This window comes from Cutaneotrichosporon cavernicola (assembly GCF_030864355.1).
Source record: "Cutaneotrichosporon cavernicola HIS019 DNA, chromosome: 3".
Lineage (NCBI taxonomy): Eukaryota > Fungi > Basidiomycota > Tremellomycetes > Trichosporonales > Trichosporonaceae > Cutaneotrichosporon > Cutaneotrichosporon cavernicola.
Window position 1 is genome coordinate 440,563 of NC_083395.1, and position 19,080 is coordinate 459,642.

Consider the following 19,080-nt stretch of genomic DNA (forward strand, 5'->3'; position numbering starts at 1 on the left):
GCTAGTGAGTTGCCATCGACTATCAGCAAGTTTGCGAGATGTTGCAGAACTTTGCGGATAGTTGCAGACGATAGACATCGTATCTTCTCACCCACTCACCCTGGAAGAGCTCTGGGAAGCAGTACAGATGTGTGGCTTGAAATTCCAAAGGCATTCGTTAAGAAGCTTGTCCTCAGTATCTACCAAAGAAAAAGGGCTGTGGAGAAGGCTCGTGGCGGTGCCATCAGCTGGTCCTGTGTGTGTGTGTCGTGAAACAGATGTATTGCTGACACGCCAGTCAATGTTCCTGTGGATTTATAGAATGAATGCATAGAATTGAATGCACTGCAGGACGCCGCGTGCGAGCGATTCGAACGCGGCGCCGCCACAGTCGCTCGTTTTGGTTGAATTATTGCCGCTTCAGAAAGTGCTCCCGAACTTGCAACTGCAATGTAAATTTGATACCATACAAAGTATGCTTCCGTTTCTCAGCTTGAACCGGATTACCCCATTGGACGCCGGTACGCCGATACGCGGACCCCTTCATGACGTCATTTCACCTTTGCTCCCTGCTCTTTGACACATCATTGTCAATGACCAACGTCAACTCTCCTCGCTGAACCACACGTTCTTGGCGTTGCAGGACCCACAATCCGGCCCGCAACGCAGCTCTTGCATCCCAGCTACTGAATGGCAGCAACATTCAGGCTCCCTGAGTAGCACCTCATCCAGCGGTTTCATCGGCGTGCACCGAGGGTGGAGCGCTGCGCAGCCAGGTCCGAGGCCAGAGCCACGGACGTCATTGACTCGGTCATTAATTAACATCGTCTCCATCTCGACGCCATTCCCGCCTTCGCTATCACTTCTCTCAACAGCGCCAGCACTCTTTCAAAGAGGCTTGGCGTTGCCTCTCGACAATCTCGATTCGAAACACCACTCCACGTTGCTTAATCCTCTCTCTTTCACTCGTCACGACATAACCACCTTCCCCTTCACCCTTCCCTACCATTCATTCCCCTTCCTTCAAAACAAACCCAGCCTCTCCTTATTTGCATCCTCTCCGTTTCCCTCAACCAATCCGCCCACACCTCAATCTTCCCTACACCACAACACTCCACCATGTTTGAGGAGCCGGGGTCCGCCGCCCCAGCGCAACATAAATCCATGGTCGTGGAAGATACGATCCAGCACCTCGGCGAACATTTCACCGACGTGGTTGACTTGAACAAGGACTTCAAGTTCTCCGCTTCAAAGGAGGTGTCTAATGTCGACGACGAGGCCAGTACCGCCATCCCAGACTCTGGGCTTAAGAAGAACCTCTCCTCCAACGGGGGGTACGCAAACGGCAAGAGCGTGCGGCGCGAATCGCCGTCCGACGTGAACTCGTTGCGGAGCAAGGACGCCGTCACTGCCGAAAACGGGGACAGCGTCCCCAATGTCGTCATGGCCACCCAGGACAAGCGGCTCAAGTCTGTACCTCACGTCGACGCCTCCACTCATCCCGAGGCCGTTGGAGATGGCGTCCGAGAAGGGGTACACATACCCCACGAGCGCGAACTGCCTATAGGCCCACGGGGCGACGCTGTCGAATCTGAGACCACGGTGCGCCAGCAGGAAGGCGCGAGGGGACGGGGCGCTGGCCAGCACGAGGAGCGGCTCAGCACCAACCTCGTCGAGGGACAGTCGGGCGTGCCTGAGTACCGGCGCAGCCAGGTGTTTGCCGACGGTGAGCCCAAAGCGCTCATGCATACCGACATCGCTCCGCGCGAGCTCGACGAGATCGGACGCAAGACGACCGGCATTCCCGGCGTGCACCGTCAGCAACCACCTGGCCCACAAAACGACATTGAGCTAGCGCCCCGTGTCATGCATCTCCAGGTGAGTTTGCACGCTGTCGCGCGCTGACTTTTAGTTCCACAATGTCGAGAACGACCTGGGACAAAAGTCACGGCAGGGGCTGACCATCTCGCCTGACGGGGAGCACGAGTTTGTCGAGACACCACCCAGCTTCGTGACGACACCTGATGGGCAATGGCGTACTCCTATCAACCAGCTCGAGTTTGACCAAGAGTTTGCCGCTCAGGGCATTGGCCGTCTTCCCCCTGACACCGCGGATCGCTCGGACAGGAGGGGGAACGACCAGGGGTGGGAGGACGTTGATGAGCAGCAGTCTCGCGACGGCGGGCAGTGGCGCACGGCCGCTGGCGCAAAGGTCGGTGAATCAAGCACTGCCCACCCCCTGAAGAAGCCAAGAATGAGAAAGCGGTTCACGGGATCGACCAGCGCATCCCCGATTGCTGACATTCCCGCGGAAGCATCGTCGTCAACACAAGCGGAACGACGACATGGCGGGCGCAAGCTCATGCACCAATTCCGCCGCGTTAAGCACCACACAAAGCCTGCCAAGGTCGATGTTGGGGCACCGTCAATGACCAACGAGATGCTCGCAGGGCAGCTGCCCGTGATGATCCTCAAGACGTGGATGGATCGTGACGATGAGGGCCACCGCGCCGTCCCAGTCCTCCTTGGCAACCTCCGCTTTCGTATCGGCAACTCGGTCATCGCCCGCACCAGCGGGCGAAATAACAACAAGGAGCTGTACAAGATTGAGTGCGAGTACGGCGAAGGCGCCATCAAGTGGGTCGTCTACCACGACGTGTGGGACTTTCTTTCCCTCCACACACACTACAAGACCGCCAACCTTGGGCACCGTGTCACTGGTAGCAACGTGCGACATGTCGACATCCCCGACTTTCCGCGCAATGGTGAGCTTTATCGCTCTATGTGTGCTAACACTAGCGCTGCCTTACTGGGCACGTGATACGCAGACGGCGCTGAAGAAGCTCGCCGAGGAGCCGCACAATGCGGAGAAGTCGGTAGCGCACCACGACCCCGAAAAGCAGCCGCAGCCTCCAGGCCGCCAAGACTCGACGCCCATCATCCCCGAAATGCTGCAGCAGTACCTCATCGACCTCATCCGCGCCGTCATGTTCCGGCCCGAGTCGACGCGCCTGTGTATATTCTTCGAGCTGTCAGCGCTGACCGTCGCGCTTGGGCCCCGCGGCGGCTTCCAAGGCAAAGCCGGCTTCCTCAAGTTGCCCGCAACCCAGGTCAGCCGCAAGAGCAACCAGCCCGGCTTGCTGCCCGGCAAGTGGAAAATCTCCCGCTCGCCCAAGTGGTTCATTGTGCGCGAGTCGTACTGCATCGCGACCAACGGCCCAGCCGAGACAGACATTTACGATGTCTTCCTAATCGACACGGACTTTGCCATTGAGCGGCCAAAGCGTGCCTACCGCAAAGGCCTGCACATGCTGTCCCACAAGGCGTGCGTTGATCGCACCTGTTTCACTGACAACTCCAGCAAGAGTGAAACTCCCGATGAGGACCCAGAAGCCCATGTGGACGACGAGAGAGGCGCCAACAAGGACGCATCACAACACACGTTCTACATTTCCAACGCCCAGCGCCGGCTGCGGCTGCAGGCGAAGAATGCTGTGAGTTGACCACCAGGCTGCACAGCTAACCGCAGCGAGCGATGCACCAGTTCATCGTGTCGATGGAGCGTGTGGCTATGCAATGCATATGGGCTGGCCGCAACCGTTTTGACTCGTTTGCCCCGATCCGGGTCAACGTCGCCGCGCAGTGGATGGTCGACGGCCGCGACTACTTCTGGAACCTCAGCCGCGCGATCAACATGGCCAAGACGCGAATCTACATCCACGACTGGTGGATTTCGCCAGAGTTCTACCTCCGCCGGCCCGGCGACGAGCGGTACCGCCTCGACAACCTGCTCAAGCGCAAGGCCGAGGAGGGTGTGCGCATCTTCATCATCATCTACAACGAAGTATTGACTAAGGCGACGCCAGTGGCGAGCCAGTATGTCAAGCAGACACTCACCGGCTTGCATCCAAACATTATGATGCAGCGCTCGCCGTCGCACCTGCCCAACGGCACTTTCTACTGGTCGCACCACGAGAAGCTATGCGTAATCGACGAAACGATTGCGTTTATGGGCGGCCTCGACCTGTGTTTCGGTCGCTGGGACACGAGCCAACACATCCTCACGGACGAGGACGTTAGTGCCGAATCAGGCCCCAATGGCCCCGTCTGGCGCGGCAAGGATTATGCCAACGAGCGCGTCGCCGAGTTCAGCGACCTAGAGAAACCGTTTGAGGACTCGATCGACCGGCACAAGACGCCGCGCATGCCGTGGCACGACGTGGGGCTGTCGCTTGTAGGACAGCCTGCGCGCGACCTCTGCCGCCACTTCATCCAGCGCTGGAACTACCTCTTGCGTATCAAGAACCACACGCGCAAGATGCCGTTCCTCCTCCCACCTGCCGACTTTACCGAGCGCGAGCTCCAGGATCTCGGCCTGCAGGGCACGTGCGAGGTGCAGATCTGCCGCTCCGTCGGGCCTTGGTCGATGGGCACCATGACCAAGATTGAGCATTCGGTGCAGAACGCCTATGTCAAGTGTGAGTTTACAACTACCTACCTCAGCTCACACCAGCGATTCAGCTGTCCGAGCACTTTGTCTACATCGAGAACCAGTTCTTCATCACGTCGACGATTGTGGACAGCACGCCGATCGAGAACCGTATCGGTGACGCGCTCGTCAAGCGCATCATCCGTGCGCACCGCGAGGGTGAGAAGTGGCGGGCCTGTGTCGTTATACCCCTCCTGCCCGGTTACACGCACCCAGTCGACGCGAGCGAGGCAAGCTCTGTCCGCCTCATCTTAGAATGCCAGAACCGCACGATCTGTCGTGGCACGCAGTCGATCTTCTCGCGCCTGAGAAAGGAGGGCATTAATCCCGACGACTACATCAGCTTCTTCTCCCTGCGCGGCTGGGGTAAGTTTGATTCCGGCGCTCTTACGACCGAGCAGGTGTACATCCACGGCAAGACGATGATTGTCGACGACCGCCTTGTGCTGTGCGGCTCGGCCAACATCAACGAGCGGTCGCAGCGCGGCGACCGCGACTCGGAGCTGATTTCGGTCGTGCGCGACACGGACATGATCGACGGCACGATGGGAGGCAAGCCGTTCAAGGTCGGGAGGTATGCGCACACGCTACGCATGCGGCTCATGCGTGAACACGTCGGTGTCGACGTCGACGCGATTGAGGACGACGAGCTCATGATCCGCAAGCCGGTTGCTGAGGCCGAAGACGTCGCATTATGGGACCCAGATAATGAGCAGGACGAGGCAAAGGGCCGGGGCATCTCGCGGATCAAGAAGAGCACAGCGGGGAGTAGACTCAAGGCAACTGTCTCGACGGCCGTCCGGGGTATCACCAAGGGCGTGGGCGAGAATATTCGCAACGATATGCAGAAGAAGGCGGAGAAGATGAAGCAACCTCTCGCTACTACCAAGGATGACTCCCTGAAGAACACCAACAACGGGCCCGGTGGCGGCCCCACCGGCGACACGAGTGAACGCCAGGACGTGGGCCTTGATGGCAAGGTCATCGAAGGCTTCGCATCTTCGGTCGTGCCGACGCTTGAAGAGCGTGCGATCGCAGCTCGCAAGCCGACTGGGTTGACTGGGGACACCAGGCCGCTACTGGACATGGCGGACGATGGCGAGGGTCCCGACGAGGCCCGAGTGCGTGCCTCTGACGAGAGGGCGGTGAATGAGCAGCCGCGCATCGAGATGTACGGCGAGCCCGCAGGCGCTGTTGAAGGAGACGACCGTGTGCCCCGCGACGGGCCGGTCATGCCGGAGGAATATGACGCCGTCAAGGCGCGCGGTGTGCTACGCAAGCAACTGAACGCCAAGCCGGACAGTGGCCGATGGAGCATGCCAACGCCGACGCCCAAGATTGACCCGAACCGCTTCCACGACCCGCTGGACGACACGTTCTGGAACGACATGTGGGTAGACGTGGCGGTGCATAACACTCAGATCTTCCGCAAGGTGTTCCGCTGCATTCCCGACGATGTGGTGACGACGTGGGCGCAGTACAAGGCGTTTGCGAATCACATGGACAAGTTTGGACGTACCGAGGTCGCGCCACCAGACGCCAGTGGGCACGGCACAAAGGTCACGCACGACCAGGGCGGCGAAGGGGGTGGCACGGTGGGTCCGGCCGGGCACGGTGCGCCGGAGAGTGGTGTCGCGCGCGACGGGAGCATGCAGGGACGGTGGGGCGCGACGTCGCCGCCGAGCAACCTCGCCGAGGCGGGCAACGCAGTGCTCTCAGCCACGGAGAATGTTATGGACCGCAAACCGAGCGGGGACAGCGCACCGTGGGAGGCGTGGGAGATGGAGGAGATGGAGACGCTGTTGAACGAGATTCGGGGTCATTTGGTCGTGTATCCCACTCGATTCCTAGAGGCCGAGGACATGGCCAACAACTTCCTCTTCAACCAGGAGCGGATCCTGCCGCTTCTTATTTACAACTAGGATTTTTTTGACATTGATAAGATTCCCCCATATATGGCGGAGTGCGGTGCTGGCCATCGTGATCTGATATCAGTAAGCATGGCCATGTCACCGGCTATGTAGCCGTTGCTGTATGAATAATGCGGAGTAGGCCGGAGGCGGGAGGGAGCTACAGTATGTCGGTGGTCGGTGGTGCGGCAGCCGGCTGACATAAGGACATAAGGAATGTAGTTGGGGTTTGAGGGCTTGAAGGGTTGAGGGGCCTATCTGATCAGGCTTCAGGCGCCAGTGGCTCAAAAGGATAAGGAGAAGCGCGCCAGATAGGCGATAGGCTCTACCGGTTTGTCGGTTTGTCGGTTTGGCCGGCTTGTCGGGTTCCCAGTTGTGAGAGGGAAGAATCATCACGGCCACCACCGCCCATCACCAATCACCCATCACGCATTACCTCGCGGCGTCCTCCCTGCGGGCCCTGCTGAAATTGCATCCTTTACGGAACAGGAACCTGGAGCTCTGCGGGGCCGAGGGCGGGGCGGGGCGGAGCGGGAGCAGAGCGGTTACTGTAGTTTTGTCAAGAGCTTGACATACCCAAAACGCCCAGGACGCCACAGTGGCTCAGTCAGGTATGCGGCACCCCAACTTGGAGTGAGCCTGATTCTTTCTATACAAGTCTAGTGCCGATTGTCCGAAAGGCTAGTTCTAATACACTGTTTCAAATACAATTGATTCTCCAATTCGGACCTAACTGAAGGGTCAAATCCCCAACGCTTCAATGTCAGCCTGACCCTCCTTTCCCTCCTTCCCTACAAACAAGCCGGACCCCGAACAGCCGACCCACTCAAGCGGGCCTTCTTCTGCCTTCTTCGCAGACTTGCACACCACAGTATCTCTTGGTCAGTCAGCATCCCACAATCCCCCACAAGACGTCTACTCAACTTGTCATTGTCATTATCATTATCATTGCTCTCCACCATCACCATCATCATTGTCCGCCGCCGTCACCATCGCCGCGCTTGAGCTTGGGCGATATCTGGAATCACCTTCCCTGACCACGCCACGCCCTTGCACGCTTTCGTACGAGACTATCCCTCTATCCCTCCCGACGCGACTGGAACACGTCAGTCATCACTTACGGGTGACGGTGAGTTACCGCCCACGCGCAGACACATGGACGTCGAGTCCGAGCGCAAAACAGTCACACTATCGGACGACTGATGCCAGTTTGCCGACGGAGTATTCTAGTTTGCGGAACTCCAACTCGGAACTCGGTCGTGATCTCGTGATCTCGTGACCTCACATTGACGTGAACACCTTGACCAAACCCAAGTCAGACACCGACTCTGAACGCCGTCCAAACCAACCCCCTCCCTCCACCTCCCGGTCCCAGCACACACGTCCCTCCTCAACCCCGCTGCCGCCCCCCCCCCCCCCCCCCCCCCCCTCCCCCCCAACCAACACCACCACACCCATGTCCCTCCTCCCAGACATCTCGATCCCGCAAGCGCGGCGGATCGCAGTGGACACGACGGGTGCCCAGATCGTGCAGGAGGAGAGCCCAGCTGTGAGTCGTTGGCGATAGAACGGGTGTGGGTAAGCGGGAGGATGCCGCCGTGAACTACACGGGTCGGCTAGCGGAATGCCTGTGTTCGGAGTTCGGAGGGGGCCACGTTACCCCCGCGCTCCACTGGAGCTCACTGCGCCCGGTGAGGCTGAACCTCACGCCCACTGTGTTCACGGGCTGCTCTCTCAGAAGCCCTCACGCTGGCCTACTTGCTCTCTGGCCCGGCTGCTTGCCGGCCCGCTTGCTCACCCCTCGCTTCTCTCTCAGGTGGCCACTAACCCCAGACACGCGACTCTCGCGGCATCTACCTCCCCCACTACATCGAGCCGGTGTCCCACATCGCCATTGACATTGGCGGTTCTCTTGCCAAGGTCGTCTACTTTACGCGCACGTCGCAGCCCCTCTCTGCGTCTCCGCCCCAACCATCATCCCCCTTCCTCGCGCCCTCTGAGACGCTCACATCGCCCGGATCCAGTTCCACCCACCTCCCCTCTCCTGAAAACTCCATCCTGCTGGACGGACACGAGCGCCATCGGCCACATGTCAACGGCGCGCTCACGCCCGGCATCCTCTCTGAGGCGCGCGAGCGCTCCCCACCTAAGCGATCAAGCAGGGGCAGGCGGTTTAGCAGAGATCCACGCTGGCGGCGGGGAAGCGTCCCCGACCCCCTTCCTGGAGGGTTAGTCAACTTTGCGCGCTTCGAGACGGCATGCGTCGACGAGCTCATCGAGTTCCTCAAGGACCTGATTGCGGAGAGTGCCAAGGCCAACCGCGTGAGCCTCGACCGCATGAAGAGCACAGTCAAGGTCATGGCAACTGGCGGGGGCGCGCACAAGTTCTATGACGAGCTGAGCCGCGAGCTTGGCGTCGAGGTTGCCCGCGAGGAGGAGATGGAGTGTCTTATCCTCGGGCTGGGATTCGCCGCGCGTGTACCGGAAGAGGTGTTCTGGTTCTCCGAGGAGCTCGTGTACATGGTGTCGCACCCCGAGGGACCGCGCACCATTCCGCCGAGCGAGCTTCCACGCCCATCGCCCACGCCGCCCGCGTACGAGGTGACGTTTGCTCCAGCCGGCGACGACGACACGCCTGTCTTCCCCTGCCTGGTGGTCAACATTGGCTCGGGCGTGTCCATTGTCAAGGTCGATGAGGATGGGAGCTTTGAGCGTGTCTCGGGTACCTCGCTCGGTGGGGGGACGCTGTGGGGTCTCCTCTCGCTTCTGACGGACGCGACCACATTCGACGAAATGCTCCTCCTCAGCGAACAGGGAGACAACAGCGCGGTCGACATGCTCGTCGGTGACATCTACGGGACCGACTATGGCAAGATTGGGCTCAAGAGCAGCACCATTGCCTCGTCGTTCGGCAAGGTGTTCAAGCACGGTGCAAAGAACGATCGCAAAAAGGAGTTCCGGCAGGAGGACATTGCGCGTTCGCTTCTGTACGCGATTTCCAACAACATTGGTCACATTGCGTACATGAACGCGGCAAAGTATGGCCTCGACCGCGTCTTCTTCTCGGGCTGCTTTATCCGCGGGCACGCGGCGACTATCTCGACACTCAGCTACGCTATCCGCTTCTGGTCCAAGGGGACGATGCGGGCGTGTTTCCTCCGCCACGAGGGCTTCCTCGGTGCCATTGGCGCGTGGATCAAGAACGTAGAGCCGCACTCGGGGACGGCGACGCCCATGCCGGCTACGCCGGGCAGTGCCACGCCGGGAGCCGCGACGCCGCAGCGCTCTGCATGTAGCATGGTCGAGCACCACAAGAGCGTGGCGGAGGGGTTGTCCAAGCTGAGCATTTCGACATAGTGCCCAGGGAGTGAAACGGGCGACGCGAGCGTTGCGTTAGGTGGACTGGGCGGACTGCGCTGGTACACATTATCTAGTATCTAGTTTCTAGTCATGCATGTTGTGAGAGTACCGGAGCGACGAGCGAAGCTTGTCGTAACTGTGCAAAGAACGTAAAGAAGGGGGGGTGGTAGGTATCCCGAACAAGGTGGGTCTTTGGATATTTTTGGGTCTGCTGAGGCGCGTTGCCACGTGTCGTGCCTGAGCCTTCCACGACGTCCATGTAACTCACATCCGAACCTCGAAGTCTCTTTTGTTTCACAAAACCATGTCCCTCTCCGCACCGCAGCAAAGGCGGCCTCTCAGTGGAGGCCGCGAATCGCCCCCCAGAGAGTCGGACGCAGACACAAAGCTCCGGCTTCGTGACCAGTCTCAACCGGGGGTTGCGTTTGGCGGGCGCCGTGGCGCCCGGGCCGGCGCAATGCTCGGTCTGCGCAGGCGCGAGTGGATCATCCTCGGCGCAGTTTGTGTCGTGGCTAGCTTTGTGCGGCTTTGGAACCTCGCGCACCCGAGCTCTGTAGTGTGAGTATGTGCCATGGCCGTTGTCGCGACGGGTTCCGCAGTGATCGGCATGCGGCGACGCTGGTCTCCCTCCATCCTCGGCAGGTCCTCCTCCTGCCTCCTCCCTACTTGTTGGCGCCGCTAGCTCTCACCCCTTCCACCCCCACCCTCCCATCCTCTGCTCGCACTCCCTCGCCCAATCCCCCGCCAGCCCCTCGCTGCACTCGCGGCTGACCCCAGCTTTGACGAAGTCCACTTTGGCGGCTTTGCTGCAAAGTACATTCGCCGCCGCTACTTTATGGACGTCCACCCGCCGCTGGCAAAGCTCCTAGTCACTCTGTCCAGCTGGATCGGAGGCTTCGACGGCCAGTTCGACTTCAAGGATATTGGCAAGTGAGTCGCACCATTGTTCTCGGCTGACTGTAGGGACTACCTCGAGCCCAAGGTCCCGTACATGGTTATGCGCTCGTTCCCGGCCCTCTTTGGCCTCGCTCTTGTCCCACTCACGTTCCTTACGCTTATTTCCCTCCGCCTGTCGCTCGCAACCGCGATCCTCGGCGCGTTCCTCGTGACATTCGAGAACGCGCTCATCACCCAGTCGCGCCTTATTCTCCTCGACTCGTACCTCATATTCTTCACCGCGCTCACCATCTTCTTCTGGGTGCGCTTCTCAAACGACGACTCGGAGGGCCGCGCATTCACGCGCTCGTGGTGGCGCAACCTCGCGCTCTCGGGCGCGGCACTCGGTGCTGTCGCGAGCTGCAAGTGGGTCGGACTGTTCACGATTGCGACCGTCGGCCTTGGCACAATCCGCCAGTTATGGCTCCTCCTCGGTAATCTCAAGGTTACGCCGCGCATGTGGGCTCGTCACTTTGCCGCGCGCACCCTGTGCCTCATCATCCTCCCCATCTCGATCTACATGTTCACGTTCATGATCCACTTCTGGATCCTCGACCAGTCGGGCGACGGTGACGGGTTCATGAGCTCCGAGTTCCAGCACACGCTCGACGGGCACGGCATGGAAGACACGTTTGCCGATGTCGGGTTCGGCTCGCTGGTGACTATCCGGCACGTCAACACGCAGGGCGGGTACCTCCACTCGCACGCGCACGCATACCCCGGTGGCTCGCAGCAGCAACAAATCACGCTGTATCCCCACAAGGACGAGAACAACGTCTGGCGCATCGTCAACGCTTCGGAGCCCAACGGGCCAGTGAGCTACGACTGGGACCAGCTGCCGCTCGAGTACGTGCTGTCTGGTAGCAAGATCCGCCTTGAGCACGCCCAGTCCGACAAACGCCTTCACTCACACGACGTGCGCCCGCCCATTTCCGAGGTCGAGTTCCAGAATGAGGTCTCGGGCTACGGCTTCCCTGGCTTCGCGGGCGACGCAAACGATGACTTTGTCGTTGAGATTGCCAAGGAGACGCGCGGCAAGGACCGCCAGGCGCGCCACCGCCTCCGCACGCTCCGCACCCACTTCCGCCTCCGCCACGCCATGACCGGCTGCTACCTCTTCTCGCACAAGGTCAAGCTCCCAGAGTGGGGCTTTGAGCAGCAGGAGGTGACGTGCAACAAGAACCCGACGTGGGAAAACTCGTTGTGGTACATCGAGACGAACGTGCACCCGCAGCGTGAGTAGCTGTGTTGGCAGAACTGACGGCAGTGGGCCCCGCCGCCGAGAGGGTCAACTACGTCAAGCCCGGATTCGTGAGCAAGTTCCTCGAGCTCCAGGGCGTCATGTGGCGCACCAACGCCGGCCTCACCGACCGCCACGCGTATGACTCGCGGCCGCACCACTGGCCCTGGCTGCGCCGCGGCATCAACTTCTGGGTCAAGGACCACCGCCAGGTCTATCTCGTTGGCAACCCGGTCATCTGGTGGAGCTCGACTGTCGCTATTGGCCTCTACCTCGCCTTCCGCGGGTTGCTGATCCTCCGCGCCAAGCGTGGCTACCGCGACCTCTACCACGGTGCGTTGTTTGCAGACAATGCTGACGCCAGCCAAGACTGCCTTTTATGACGAGGTGTGCAGCTTCCTGGTCATGGGCTGGGCACTGCACTACCTGCCCTTCTTCCTCATGCAGCGCCAGCTCTTCCTGCACCACTACCTACCGGCACTGTGGTTTGCGATTCTCGTATTCTGTGCCGTGTTCGACTACTTTACCTCGCGTATCCGCCCGCGTGTACGCTTCCAGCTCGCGATTGTTGTCATTGTCCTCGCGCTCTGGTCGTGGCACTACTTCTCGCCGCTCGCGTACGCCAAGCCCTGGACCAAGCGCAAGTGCGAGGACGCCAAGTGGCTCAAGACCTGGGACTTTAGCTGGTGCGTGTTGAGTGTGAAGCCGCGGAGCTGCGCTGTTTGGCAAATTATTTATTTTGTTTCCCTTGCTGTATCGCGTGCGCTAACACCAGCTCCGACTTCCGTGACCAGATGCACCAGTACTACGACCAGAGCGCAGTGCACAAGCCCTTGCACTCGGTCTACCTCGACCAGGACTCGCACACAACTCTGCTCGAGGAGGCACCCGAGCCGATCAAGAACGTCTTTGACGCGGGTGATGCTGCTGCGCAGGAGGAGAAGACGATTGGCATGGCCGGCCCAAACAACGACGTCAAGATGTTGCAGAGCACCGCTGCGGCGGGCGCCGTCCCCAACGGGGGCGAGCAGCAGGCGCAGGGCGACGTGCGCGTGCCGGTCGGCATTGACGCTGGCGCCCTCGAGGTCACGGACAAGGCGCACGACGAGGGCGGCTGGCACGGCGGCGCCAACGAGGGCGCGCCCAAGGAGACGGAGGAGGCCCAGGCGTCTGCTCCCGTCGGTGTCAAGGTCGACGTGCCGGAGATGGACCTTGACGCCGACGCTAAGCGGTTGGCCGACGAGGCTTTGCAGGCGGCCGAGTAGGCCGCAAGTGCGCCATACGTATATACGTAGCATCTTGTCGCGATGTATTCATAGATCGGCTGCTGGGTGGAGGGGCGAGTGAGGTCTATGCGTCCCCGGCAAGCTGCTGTCGTGGACGCATAGGATTCACCGATAGCCGGTTCCAATGTAGTCGGGTCGACTTGGGTTACAAGGTGATACATACGTTGCAAGTACTCATAGTAACGAAACCATAGACATAATGTACGATAGGTCACGTGGCAGCAACATGTCGTCGTTACTGAGCAACGAGCTGTGACTACCTAACGGTGGTTCGTGACTATGGTGTTCAACGAGTAGTTGATATGTTGATATGTACAGCGGTATGCGTTATGCCACTACAGTTGCCATCCTGCTGATGGTCCAAAACATGTCAGTACCAGGACGTACAGTACATCTTGACCATCTGAACAGCGGTCATCCCTCATCCCTATCCCCTCCCTCTGTCCCACAGCGCCATCCACCTTGCCACCCTGCACCCAAGTCTATCCCACACCACCACAATCGGAATGCATGTCATTATCATTAAACCAACGTATTGCCCCTCTCCCGAATCTCCGAATTCTCCTCACGGACGGGCCTATGTCTCACGAGACACGGCGCCGCGGTACGCTGCCGTCTTGATCATCTCGCGGTAATCCTCGTACTGCGAAGCCGTAGACAGCGTAGAGCCGGTAACTGGGGCGACAACTGGGGCAGCAACTGGGGAGGCAACTGGGGCAGCAACTGCAGACGAGGACGCAGCGTTGGCGGTCCATCCCTCGTCGTAGCTCGGGGGGAAGTAGGGGAGGACAGTGCCAGCGTCGGTAGCGGTGAGAGTGTCGGGCTTGGGGTCCTCGGGGGCTGTCATTAGATACAGATAAGAAATAGGGGGAGACGTACATTGAGCGGCAACGGCTTTCTTCTTGTTTCGCCAACGCCACAAGATATATGCCGCCGCTAACACGAGAATGAAACCAAGACTCCCGCCAACCGCCGCTCCAACAACTACAGACTTGGACACGCGACCTTCGTCTGGCCCAACCGGCCACAGTTCGAACGCATGGATATCAAACCAGAGATACGTCGAATCTCCACCGATACTGCCCAAATTGGTAAAGGCGACGTCGTAACTGCGTTTGGGATCGAGGGCCGCCACGTAAAATGTCGTGTTGGGCGTGTTCCACGATACCGAGGTGTAGTGGTATTCGGTCTCGATGCGTCCGGGGGGAGGAGGGGTGATGTCGACTCTAAAAGTGCCGTGGTTCCATCCGCTGGTTCCGTTGACGCGGAGGAAACGGTTACCTTTCGGGATGGAGAGGGAGAGACGGGCGTTGGATTCCCATGTCCCCATCCTCGTGTAGTTTTTGTTGGGCTGTTTAGAGTCCCAGCCCACCGCGTTTCCAGGGACCCAGTTTTGTTCGAGGACCATGGGGATGGCAGGGTTCTTCTCGGCGAAGGGGTGGGGTTCCGAGGTGTTGGTGGGGAGGGCTAGGTTGAGAATGTTGGCGTGGGCCTCTGACGAGGCAATGGCTTCGGTGCTTGGGTTAGCAAGAAAACAAAAAACAAAAACACAAACAACTCACCTCCCGTCGAGTTCCATGTACACGACCATGTGGGTTAACGCAACGTTACCCCACTGCGGCACGAGCGCCAGTGTATGGTTACCGAGCATGACCTTTGCCTCGCCGAGCTTAATGGGCACCTTGGAGTCATACTCGCCGTTAACCGACCCCGACGACTGCATGACCGTATTGTTCCAAATGTCCAGCACGGCCGCCCCGCCCTGCTCTTGGACACTTCCCGGCGCACCCCAGAACCCCCAGAACTCGATCCCCGTACCGTAGAAATTGAACTCTGCGCGCGCAGGACAGTCGCCCGCACACTTGTACCGCTCAGTAGTAGTCGAGTTTGATGCAGTCGAGTTGGAGGGGGGGGCAAACTCGTCCATCCGCACGATGCGGTAGCCAAGACCCCAGCCGACATTGTCCGTCCCGTTCACCCAGCTTGTCCATGGCGTGTCGGTGAATGTCGCGTTCCAGACGTTGCGGGCTACGCCGGGCGAGTTGGGGATGTAGGATATGCCCGAGGCGAAAGCGTCCAAGACAATGGGGTAGGGGGTTGCGATGGCCAGGCCGGCCAGGATAAGAATCGAGAGGGCCAGCATGTCTAGAGAAAGAGAACCCAGTCTAGAGCCAGGATGGACACGGCTAACTCGGTGTACGCAGAGGGAGTGGTCTACGGTGGAGTGAGATGAGAAAGAAGGGGGGAACAATGGACAATGAGCCACGCAATATATGACCGCCGCGTCACGAGTCGGGGGACGAATGCAGCGGTCAGTCTCCTTGACTGGACCTTGGAACTCCGCATAAACCGGCCGCTGGTGATGTCAAACGCAAGGTGGCTTGGGCACGATCCCACAAGCCCAGATTGGGAGACTGTGGTATGTTTCGGGGTGCGTCAAGGGACTTGTGTGTGGCGTTCAACAGCGACACAGATCTGGTACCAACCCCAGTGACACCCTAGTTGTGCGGGTGGTGCTGACATGACCGCGTCCGTGTATAGTCCCAATTGGCAAGGTGGCGCCGAAGCTGAGGAGGTGTCTGTCAGTCCAGGCGTCAGTGGACAACATTGACATTGTCAGTGGCAGATATTTCACATCATGGTGAATCGATGTTCCTTTGACCATGCATAAACTCAAATGCTGGGGTGGCGCCTTGAGTGAGATGCCATTGTAGTGGTCCTGATCAATCGGTTTCACCGCAATCTGCAATCTGCGCCAAACAAAGGCGCGAGTATACGCTCAGACTACACACTCTGACATGCCACCTTCCCAAAGCATACTCGAGAGTACTTTGACACGCCGCCTTCCCGAAGAGTGCCCGAGAAGCCCGTTGTGGCCACCACTCGGGCCTACTCGTCGTCACCCTCGTCGTCGCTGTCACGCTGCGGACCCACCACCGCTCCGTCTTCGTCGTCACCGTCACCATCCTCGTCGCCCACGATGCGGACGATCCCGATGGAGCGGAACAAGTCCAGTACCGCATCGCGGCGTCCCTCGGCCGCAGGCTCGTGATGGCGCAGCAGGTTGGCGAGAAGCTGGATCGCGCTCACGTCCGCAAACATACTCGTCGGCCTGGGTGCTGAACGAGACAGGTTACGCTCGATGATCTGGTTCGCCTGCGACGTCAGGTTGAAGGAAGGGTCAGGGTGGCGGGTCACGGGCGCGAAGACCTGGTGTAAGTACGTTTCATCAGCCGGCCCTTGGCAGAACGTACCTTGACAGTGTTGTCAATCCCACTGACTGCGACAACAGGGAGCGTTGGGTGTTGTTCCATCACTGTAAGTCAGCGCCATATCCTAGGCAACTTGTCGGTCGGCAGGCCTTCACTCACCATTCACAATGTCGCTGTCGCCCCGCCAGATGCCGTCCAGCCGCCCAGTCTCCTTGTCCCACACGAACCAGTTGCCGTCGTCGCTTCCTGATGCAATCTTGTCGCTTGCGTCGCCGAGGAAGTTGCCTGGTGTTAGTTCTTGATATGTCTCTTCAGCTCACAATCTTTGACAGTCTCGACGTTGCGCGCACCCCGGAAGCTGCGGCGCGGATACAGCACGTCGACGCCCTTGAACTCGCTCTCCGCGCTCAGCGCGCCGCTGCGGTACACCGTGTCGTCGTCGTCGTCGTCGTCACTGTCGTCCTCCTCCTCATCCTCAGCCTCGCTTTCCTCCTCATCCTCAGACGACGAGTCGAGCTCCATCTCGTCATCGCCGATTTGTTCCCTGGCCCAGTCTAGTTGCGCGAGGATGTCGTCGAGGTTGCGATCCGGCTCACTCCCATCGCCGTCGCGTGCAAACTCGGCCAGATCGATGACTTCGTCAGGCCCTCCTTCTGCACGTCAGCTCCTGCCGGGAAAGTGAACTCACCCCACTCGGTGCCGAGCGGCCGGCGCTCGCGTGGTCTAGGGCTAGTGGAGCTCGACTCAGGATCGTGGGGGGGAGAACTTGGTGGGCTGCGGAGAAATCGCGTAGCGCGTGCTACCCGCGCCTCCTCTGGCTCGGTGCTGTCCGTGCGTTGCCTCGACGCACTGCCAGGACGCGACTCAGGTCGAGACACGGAAGATATCCGACGCTTTGGTACTGAGCCACCTGGTCTTCCGGAGACTGGCCTAACTACAGTCTTGTCGCCTTCCTCATGCGCGTTGCCTTCTCCTTGCCCGTCCTCCTCGTTTCCTCTTCCTTCCCGATTCCTCTCCGCCCGGCGCGTGTTGGACTCGGGGTTGGGCGGCACAATGCTGCTGTGGTGCACACGCGCGCTCGATTCTGCCGGCGAGTCGTTGAGTGAGAAGAGGGATGTCGAGTGGCGGGGAAATGAGCAAATCACCTGGTGTCAGCTAACAGAGACTGCGTCAGCTCACCTCGCCGGCAATGTCTGCGCTCATCTTGACACATGTAATGTGCCGCTCACGGTACACGGCGTTTCTGCGCTCGACGCTCTCCCACTCGGCCTGAGGCAGGGCGAGCCGGCGCACACACGTTACCTGTTCTGCTCTCCGCGTATGCTTGCCCCAGCTGGGTGTCTGGTGCTCTGGTTTCCGCCGGTCGCATATGTACGCGCAGTCTGTCTGCCCTGCCACTGCAAACAGATGGGGTGTGAGAGGCGACACACTGAGAGAATATAGCTCAACGTGTGGTGGAGCTTGGAAAAGCGGCGGCGGGCATTCGTCTCGGCACGTGTGTGGCCGGCGAAGGTCGTGCTGCCGCACAGTCCCGTCCTCGGAGACGGAGAGGAAGAGGAACGGACTTGCCTCGGTCGCGATCCGCTTCGTCCTGTTCTTGTGACACCGGAGTACACGTACGCCGGGCCCTTCGGCACCCCATAGCGCTCCGCGAGTGCGACGCATCGAGGCCATCCCCATCCCTTCCGCCGGCTGGAGGCGTTCGACCTCGAACACCCGAATGTCGCCATCGCCAGCGCAAGAGACGATGGTAGGTGTGCCAGAGTTTGGGAGGAAGCGGGAGGAGAAGATGTTGGCGCGATGGCCCGTGATGATGGTTCCATTGAGCTTGAGAGGATGCGGCGAGAGCTGCGCTGCGGGTGCATCTGACCGTGTGTCGGGTGTCCAGATGCAGATCCTGGAGTGAGTCCAGAAATCTCGCGACGGGGGAAACGGGTAATCTGCATGCCGAGGTGCGACCCAGGCAAGCTGAAGCAGGACTCACCGCTTATCATCCGAACCTGAGAGGAGCGTGGTGCCGTCGTCGGACCAGCTCAATGCATTAACGCATCTAGAGTCAGTGATGACACTTCCTCCATCAGGCTCACCCATTATGCCCGTCTCCATCCTCGCCAAGCTCCTGTACGCGGTCGAAGTGGGTCCACGCGTCCGCGAACACCCCACGGCGGCGGGTGGGGGGCCGCGCCGTCAGGCTGCGCGGGAGGGGTTGAAGAGAGTGGGAGTGGCGGCGGGACATGGAAGAGAAGAGGCAGGATAGGGGTTGATGAGGAGTCAGACGGGTAGATGATGGGGGGTGGGAGGACCTCGGAAGTGGGTCACCCCAAGTTGCGCTTGCGAGAGGTCGGGACCGATGAGAGGTAGTTGTTTGAGTTCGGTATCAAGTTAGTGAGCAATACGCGATGCGGGTGAAGATTAAGATGAAGATGGAGATGGAGATGGAGATGGGAGGAGTGGGGTTGACGCAGCTCGCAGCTCGGGCACGGCACAGGATGAGGGGTATGGGTGAGTGAGTGGCGGTAATGACGGTGTGGGGCCCACTCCCACTCCCACGTGGATTCGAGGCCTAACTGCAAGCCTATCCCCTACAGGTTCCCAGACGAAACGCACGAGTTCTCTTCTTTAACATATCAAGTCAACACGTGACCTCGACCCAATCTGCTCCCGTACC

The 19,080-nt window shown here is 59.8% G+C and overlaps 5 protein-coding genes across 5 annotated transcripts; 3 read left to right on the forward strand and 2 right to left on the reverse strand.

The window, feature by feature from the left end:
• Nucleotides 1–1,098: 1,098 nt before the first annotated feature.
• On the forward strand, nucleotides 1,099–6,390 carry SPO14 (uncharacterized protein; the record flags this gene model as incomplete). The annotated part of the gene is made up of 6 exons (XM_060598588.1): nucleotides 1,099–1,857; nucleotides 1,892–2,744; nucleotides 2,779–3,304; nucleotides 3,341–3,473; nucleotides 3,509–4,457; nucleotides 4,493–6,390. The coding sequence occupies 6 exons, from the start codon at nucleotides 1,099–1,101 to the stop codon at nucleotides 6,388–6,390; spliced, it is 5,118 nt and encodes a 1,705-aa protein (XP_060455367.1).
• A 1,444-nt stretch (nucleotides 6,391–7,834) lies between these two features.
• On the forward strand, nucleotides 7,835–9,735 carry CcaverHIS019_0301720 (uncharacterized protein; the record flags this gene model as incomplete). The annotated part of the gene is made up of 2 exons (XM_060598590.1): nucleotides 7,835–7,927; nucleotides 8,212–9,735. 2 exons carry the CDS (start codon nucleotides 7,835–7,837, stop codon nucleotides 9,733–9,735), a joined length of 1,617 nt encoding a protein of 538 aa, XP_060455368.1.
• A 307-nt stretch (nucleotides 9,736–10,042) lies between these two features.
• On the forward strand, nucleotides 10,043–13,179 carry PMT1 (uncharacterized protein; the record flags this gene model as incomplete). Its single annotated transcript, XM_060598591.1, has 6 exons — nucleotides 10,043–10,296; nucleotides 10,516–10,668; nucleotides 10,702–11,909; nucleotides 11,942–12,247; nucleotides 12,279–12,600; nucleotides 12,690–13,179. The coding sequence occupies 6 exons, from the start codon at nucleotides 10,043–10,045 to the stop codon at nucleotides 13,177–13,179; spliced, it is 2,733 nt and encodes a 910-aa protein (XP_060455369.1).
• A 598-nt stretch (nucleotides 13,180–13,777) lies between these two features.
• On the reverse strand, nucleotides 13,778–15,343 carry CcaverHIS019_0301740 (uncharacterized protein; the record flags this gene model as incomplete). The annotated part of the gene is made up of 3 exons (XM_060598592.1): nucleotides 13,778–14,040; nucleotides 14,080–14,717; nucleotides 14,763–15,343. The coding sequence occupies 3 exons, from the start codon at nucleotides 15,341–15,343 to the stop codon at nucleotides 13,778–13,780; spliced, it is 1,482 nt and encodes a 493-aa protein (XP_060455370.1).
• Nucleotides 15,344–16,089: 746 nt separating this feature from the next.
• CcaverHIS019_0301750 (uncharacterized protein) lies at nucleotides 16,090–18,648 on the reverse strand (the record flags this gene model as incomplete). Its single annotated transcript, XM_060598593.1, has 8 exons — nucleotides 16,090–16,410; nucleotides 16,455–16,516; nucleotides 16,572–16,697; nucleotides 16,733–17,065; nucleotides 17,101–17,557; nucleotides 17,592–18,309; nucleotides 18,397–18,462; nucleotides 18,500–18,648. The coding sequence occupies 8 exons, from the start codon at nucleotides 18,646–18,648 to the stop codon at nucleotides 16,090–16,092; spliced, it is 2,232 nt and encodes a 743-aa protein (XP_060455371.1).
• Between the last annotated feature and the right edge of the window lie 432 nt (nucleotides 18,649–19,080).